Genomic DNA, 7,500 nt, shown 5'->3' on the forward strand with positions numbered 1-7,500 from the left:
AGGGAAGCCTGTCTCACGTTCGAGGGCGTGGCGCTGCCGTAGGTGTCGTAGAAGGCGTAGCTCAGATCCAGGACGCTGACGAAGATGATGATGATCAGCTGAATCCAGCGGTACTCCATCTCCGACCAGTTCTGCGGAGAGACGGGGTGGACGAGGTGAGGGAGGAGGCCCTTTGATCAGCTGGACAACGTAGTGTTTTTCATATTCATTGGCATCCCACACACAGATACACAAATCTTTAATAGCTGCTTTACTCCTTCGGTAAAGGTGGTCTCTCCCCTCCCTTTCTCTTCTGAGGTTCAAATATCCAATCTCTCCCTCTGCCACATACAAACACACATTTCCCCTCAACACACAAACACCCACTCTCTCTCCTCCATCCCCCCTCCTACACACAACCCCACCCCCTTCCCTTCCCCTTTTCCCCTCACATAAGCATCCATTCTCTCCGCTCCATCCCCCTTCCCACACACAACCTCTCATACTGTCCCCTCCCTTTTCCTCAACACACAAACACCCACTCTCTCTCCTCGATCCCCTCTCCCTCCCACACACTACCCCCATCCCCTTCCCCTCCCCTTTTCCCCTCACACAAACATCCACTCTCTCCCCTCCTTCTTTTCTTTTATTCTGCCTCATTTTGAGTATTGTTCTGTATGGTTATCTGCTGCAGACTCACACTTAAGACTGCTTGATCGCTCTTTCAATTCCATTAAATTTCTCCTGTTAAATTTGGGCATCGGTTACACTCTTATACAAGATTGTAACCGATAATTCACATCCCCTCTATAAGTTTTGACCTGATTTTTATCAACCCGCAAGAGTTACCAGAAGTTCTATGACCCTCAGTTCAGTGACATTTGATTCAAGTCGATCGTCTGCGTCAGTTTTCTAGATGCTTTTTTACTGCTATTAGTAGACTTTGGAATAGATTGCCTTCAGAGATTGTAACCTCCGACTCTTGATAAGTTTAAAAGCTCGGCTATCATGTTTTTCTCACGTAAAAAGCTGACTTTCTATTCGTTCATCTTTTCTTAGCTGTATCTTGACTTGTACTGACACCTTTAGTGTGGCTTACTATAATGATAATAATAATAATAATAACAATAATAATAACCACCTATCCTCTCCCCCTTTTTCCCCAACACGCAAACACCCACTCTTTCCCCTCCAACTCCCCTCCCACACACAGACCCCTGCCCCCCCTCTCCCCCTCACACAACCCCTTACCAAGACGAGGTTCCCCGCATGCGCATACATGACCGAGTAGACGCCCCCAGACGCCCCCGCCAGGTACATGGAGGGCGCCGTGAGGGAGTGGGCGAGGGAGCCAGCGAGCACCCCGGCGAAGTACACCAGCATGATCCTCCACCAGCGATGCACGAGCTCGAGGAGGACGCCGAAGAGGAGCTGCATCACGAGGTTGGTCACGAGGTGGAGCCAGCTGGGGGGGGGGGGGAGGTTGCGTTAAGTTGTGAGTTCGTGAAAGGAGGTTGGGTGGTGGGGGGCTGAGGGGGGAGGGGGATAAGGGGGGTGGGAAGGTCTGAGAGTTTTATCTATTAATTAGTCTATTGTTTCTATCAATTAGTCGCTGATTTCTGCGTCTGCCTGTTTCTCTTTCTACTTACCTGCCTGCCAATGTCTGTCTGTCTCTTTCGCTTTCTGTTAGTCAGTGTGTCTCTCTTTCTCCCCGTCTAGTATCTGTCTGTCTAACTGCTTGCCTGTCTGACTGTCTATACTTTCTGTTTGTCGATCGCCCACCTTCCGCCTCTCTGTCTGCCTCACTTTCTTTGCGTCTACCTGCCTACTTCTCTGTCTATTTGTCAGTCTGTCTGTCTATCTGTTTGCTTTCTGATGTCTGCCTCTGCCTATCTATCTCTTTCTATCGTCTATCTGTTTGTCTGTCTGTCAATCTTGATATATCTTCGTATATAATTTAATCATTCATTTATTGATCTGTTTGTGTGCATAAACAAAACCTCACATCCCAAACCTCTTTTCGTTTTCCAAACCACACCGCATAAAAAAACGAAATAATAACAACAATAAAAACAAAAGAAGAAAAAAACAAGGAAAAGAATACTATCTGAACACTGAAACCCATCCTCCGACGGCGCAGAAACCGGACTGCAGACCAGCCCTGCAGCCCTCGACCCGCTCACCCCGAGTGGATGAGGGCGTAGCTGACGAACCGCCACGCCTCGTAGCGTCTGTAGGGGTTGTAGATGAGAGGCGAGTAAATGGGCGCCGGGCCAGACGCGCCCATCGGCCGGTCCATGTCGAGGGCGTAGTAGGTGAACACGCCGATCTGTTGGAGGCGGAGACAGTGAATGGTCGAGAGGGAGAGAATGAAGGGAGAAGGAGGGATGGAGAGAATGAAGGAAGAGGGAGGGAGGGAGAGAATGGGAGTGAGTGAGAGAGAGAATGGAGGGGAAGGAGGGAGGGAGAGAGTATAAAAGGAGAGAGAGAGAGAGAGAGAGAGAGAGAGAGAGAGAGAGAGAGAGAGAGAGAGAGAGAGAGAGAGAGAGAGAGAGAGAGAGAGAGAGAGAGAGAGAGTAGAGGGGATGAAGAGAGAGAGCATATTTCAAGAAGAAAGCACTACACACACACTCAGACACACAGATACAGACACAGACACCCACACACCCTACACACACACACACACACATACACACACGCTACACACACACATACACACGCACCCTTTCCACTCCCCCTTCGCGCACGCGCCCGACGCCCCTTACCTCCACCAGCGACGCCAGCACCATGAAGAAGGGCGGCGGGCAGCAGCGGTAGTACTCGATGTAGCGGCGGGCCTCCACCGTGCGGTCGCCTCGGGGCAGGACGCTGAGGGCGGCGCGGTTGAACCCTTGGCGCCCCTCGCCCCGGGACCTCGCCTCCTCGGTCTGGGCTCGGGGGGGGGGGGGGAGGAGAGGGGGAAGGGGAGGAGGCGTGAGGGATTGGGAAGGGGTGGGGAATGGGTGGAGAGGAGGGTGGGGAGGGGAGATGGGGAAGGGGTGGAGGGGTGGAGAGGAGGGTGGGGAGGGGAGATGGGGAAGGGGTGGGGTGGAGATGGGGATGATAGGGGAGAGAAGGAGTGGAGGGAGAAGGGGTGCGGTGGACGAGTTAAGGGGAAGGGGTGGGGGTGAAAGGAGGAGGGAAAGGTATGAAGTTATGGGAGATGGAAGGGAATGGACGGAAGGGGAGGAAGGGAGACGAGGGGAGAGGGAGGGGAAGAGAAGAGTTGGGAGACAGTGGACAAAAGGGGGTCATGGAGGGGATAGGGGTTGGGGGATGAGTGGAGGCGGGGAGGTGGAGATGGGGTGGAGGGGGAGGGGTGAGTTGGGGAAGGGAGGTGGAGGAGGTGAGCGTGGAAGTCGTGGGGTTGGGGAGCGGAGGGGAAGGTCAAGATGGCGGCACGTGGCACAGGAGGAGGTTCAGAAAGGGGAAAATGGATTTGAGAAAAGAGATGAATTTATCTGAAACGCTTGAATAAAGATTTTTTTCCCAAGGTAATTATCCTTAAAACGAATATATACATCAAAGACATTCACACCTTTCTTAAAAAAGAAAGAAAGAAAACTCTACATATCAACACCAATAAAAAAAAAAAAAAAAACTCACGAACTGCATGTACTCCTCATAGCTAAGGAAGCCATCGTAGTTCTTGTCGGCCTCCTGCAGGAGCTGGATGACGAGGGCGTTGGCCAGGCCGTCGGCGTCCTTGGTCCTGAGGATGCGGTCCTTGAGGCGGGACAGCGGGATCCTGCGCTTCCGGTCGGGGTCCTGCAGGTCCCAGAACTCCTGCGCGATCTGGCGGTAGCGGTCGGGGGGCTGCTTAGGGGTGCGGGGGGGGGGGGGGAGCACGAAGGGTGCGGGGAGAGGGAAGAGGGAGGGGGAAAGTAGGGAAGAGGAGAAGAAGGGAAGAGGAGAAAAAGGGAAATAAAGGAATAGTGAAAAGGGAGGAGGGGAAAAGGGGAAAGGTGAAGATGGGAAGAGGGGGAATTAGGGGAGATGAGAAGAAGGGAAATGAAGGAATAGTGGAAAGGGAGGAGGGAAGAAAGGAAGAGGGGAAGAGAGGAAAATAAGGAAGGAGAGAAGATAGGAAATAAAGGAATAGTGGAAAAGGAAGAGAGAAGAAGGGAAGAGGGGAAGGGGGGAGGTAGGGGAGAGGAGAAGGGAAGTAAAAGAATAGTGAAGGGGGAAAAAAGAACAAAGTGGGGAATAGGAGAAGAGGGGAAGCGCGAACATTGGAAGTGGGGAAAAGGGAAGGGGAAAGTAGAGAAGAGGAGAAGAAGGGAAATAAAGGAATAGTGAAAAGGGATGAGGGAAGAAAGTAAGAGGGGCAGATGAGAAGAGAAGAGAAAGAACGGGAGAGGAGGGAGAGAAAAAGAAAGGGTAAAAAAGTGCGAAGGAGAGGAGAGAGGATGAGGGAGAGAGAGGCAGAGAAGGAAAAAATAGGAAGAAAGGGGGGGGGGAGAAGAGGAAATAAAATACAAAAGAGAGAGGAGGAAAAAGCGAAAGGAAAGGAAAGGGAGAATGGAAAGCCAGAAGACAGATAAAAATGATAAAGTTGTAGAAAAAAATAGATTGATTGAAAGATCCATAAAGAGACAATATAAAAATGAATGAGATGAAACAAAATAAAATCAAGATGAAAAAATAAGAAATAAATCAAAATGAGATTAAATAAAATGACAAACAAGGGAGACGAAGGAGTAAGCAAGACAGACAGATGGATAAGCAGGTGGAGGTCGGATTCGGGGAAAGAAAAAGGAAAAGAAATCGGCATTAAGCAACGATCCACATGGCACGGATTTACAAAGACAAACGCAAATACCCAAAAACGCAAACACAGCCGCGCAATTGCATAAATACGCACACATACATACACACAAATACAGACATACGCCCTTGCACAGCCACATATATATAAAAAATCCTACACATGTACATACACGCAAATGCAGACATACGGCCTTGCACAATCAAGTGTACACACAAAATCCTACACATATACAAACACACAGACACAGACATACGCCCTTGCACAGCCAAATATACACACAAAGTCATGCACACATAAGTAAATACTCACATATTTCTACACTAGCGTACGAAAACATCCAGCTATTGACAGAAAACATTTACGAAGCTATATCTTTTATTTCACCAAATTTGAAAACCCACATAGTCCTATGGTTCCATAAACAATAAAAAGATACAAACAATCAGACAAGTTATGGCAATTAACCAATATTAATAATATTAGCCATAGCAACATGAAAAGCATCGTTTGAAATTGTTGAACAAGTTGTATGAACATGCACTAGCTTTATCAATAATATTAATGAGCTGGCCAAGAAAATGCAAATTGTATTTCCTCGTTAACGATATTCTGATAACGAAATGCAACGATAAGATTACTCCATGAATATCTAATCAATTCGTATAATGATATGGTCTATGAGAGTAGATTCCCTATATGGTATCATACTACAAAAATCAGAATCTGATGAGGAAAGATGGGAAGCGAACACTTAAAAAATATTAATAAGCATTAAATACTTCGTACAGAAAAAGAGACAAGATGTCAGCCAAAATATATGAAGGAAAGAGGGAAATTTGCATAAAATGGGGAAATCATATTAGCCATTATTTATGAACCAGGCATCCTTCTATTCATGGAACATAATCCCTCCCAAACAGATCGAGATATTTAATAATCAAAGCGTAGCTCATTTACTATAGACGAGGTACTTATCATGACATGTAGTACAACGTATAGACGAGAATGAATAAATTGACAACGTAAAATGTGTATTTATTAAAGTCTTATGAGTTAGTTGGTAATTCATTTTCACTTACATTTTATTCTTAGAAGGCGCTTACATCAGTAAAACGTTATTTAATTGTGAAATATGTAGCTATGCCAAAATGACAAAAGACGTTTAACACGAGTGAAATTAGGTTCAAATAGATGATACTAACATCAAAATCCGAAAACATGCAGGCGTTCTACAAAGTCCTTACATAATCTTGTACTTATTTATAATCCATTCATCACTAAGATCAATAAAACGAAAGAAATGCAAAAAGTTAGTTATAGAAAATGCAACCAAACTATTATAGATTAATTAATAACATCAACGCAAATGGAAAATCACTACAAATGCTTTAAAAGATATTTCCATGAAAAAATAAACAAAACGGGAAAAATACTACTAAATAAACGTAATTTAACCTTACGCCTTTTAATACCCTTATTTCATCAATTTATTACGCACAGCAATAAAACGAAAAAAAAATACTCTCATTACTTTTAGAAAATAGTCAATCTATTATAGATGAGTTACTGCCATCAGCATAAAAGATACGTACGTTATTTAACATCTAAACATAATAATCTTATCACAATCGAAATAAAAAAACAACAACAAAACGTAAAAGATGACTACGGGCGTTAAAATAAATAAAATCAAAAATAAAATTGATAAAAAAAAAAAAATACTTACGTCATTTAACCTTACGCTGTTGTACTCGGGTTGGAATTCCATGGCGTCTACTCTGGTCATTTTGTACATATGAATTGATTTAATTAATTCACTTTTGGGTTCGCTTTATTGATAGTCTTGCTGTCTCTGGAAGCTTCGGTTTTGTTTTCAATCTAAATCATAATCTGGTATCGTTGAGTATTTTAGATTTTTTTTTCTTACTTTTCTTGTTTTGTCTCTGTTCACTAATTCTTTTCTTGCTCTTATTACTTTCTTCTTTCATTCGTTTTCTTTATCATTGTCTCGCTCTTATACTTTGTTGCACTTTTTCTTTTTTGAATCTTTCCGTTCCTTCTCTCACTCATCGTGCGGTATCCTACGCCATCGCCTTCTGTCTCGAGCGAAAAACCACGAACTTGAACACTAATTCTGGAAATATTGAAAAAATCAATTGCAATTAGATGGCTTTGGATTTCCAAAAGAAGCACATGTGAACGAAAATATGATTGAATCATCATACACACACACACACACACACACACACATATATATATATATATATATATATATATATATATATATATATATATATATATATATATATATATATATATATATATATATATATATATATATATATACATATACATATATATATGCAATGAAAAACACAAAACCCACAATGCACAAACTAAATTTATTGATGAAAGTGACAACAGTTTCGGAATCGTCCTCGATTCATCTTCGGGTCTGAAGAGGCAAGGGAGAGTAAGCGGTATAAGAGGGAAAGGAGGAGAAGCACTCGGGAACCACGGGGCGGGTGAGGACAGGAGAACGGAAGCGAAGGGAGGTCAGATCAGGTCGAAGGATCAGGCGGTCTATGTGACGGGTGACCGGCATAAGGGAGGAGACGAAGGATGTGGGAAGCGAGGAGGCTGTCGGCAAGAGAGAAACCGCTGTTCAAGTTGAAATTGGGCAGCAGCTTAATCAAGGAAGATTCCACCAG

At 44.5% G+C, this 7,500-nt stretch overlaps 1 protein-coding gene across 4 annotated transcripts in view; it reads right to left on the reverse strand.

The window, feature by feature from the left end:
- LOC113804575 (rhomboid-related protein 2) overlaps positions 1-7,500 on the reverse strand; it is a 27,387-nt gene that overhangs the window by 1,948 nt on the left and 17,939 nt on the right. For 3 of the 4 annotated variants that reach the window (XM_070138991.1, XM_027355466.2, XM_027355467.2), the window contains exons 2-7: positions 6,516-6,923; positions 3,625-3,834; positions 2,745-2,906; positions 2,163-2,308; positions 1,231-1,444; positions 18-131 (exon numbers count right to left, since the gene is read on the reverse strand). In XM_070138991.1, the coding sequence (XP_069995092.1) occupies positions 18-131; positions 1,231-1,444; positions 2,163-2,308; positions 2,745-2,906; positions 3,625-3,834; positions 6,516-6,584 (915 nt within the window). In that variant the 5' untranslated portion in view covers positions 6,585-6,923. The remainder of the gene's footprint in view (positions 1-17; positions 132-1,230; positions 1,445-2,162; positions 2,309-2,744; positions 2,907-3,624; positions 3,835-6,515; positions 6,924-7,500) is intronic. The other variant, XM_027355468.2, reaches the window with a different exon arrangement.

Source organism: Penaeus vannamei, chromosome 25, assembly GCF_042767895.1.
Source record: "Penaeus vannamei isolate JL-2024 chromosome 25, ASM4276789v1, whole genome shotgun sequence".
Classification (NCBI taxonomy): domain Eukaryota; kingdom Metazoa; phylum Arthropoda; class Malacostraca; order Decapoda; family Penaeidae; genus Penaeus; species Penaeus vannamei.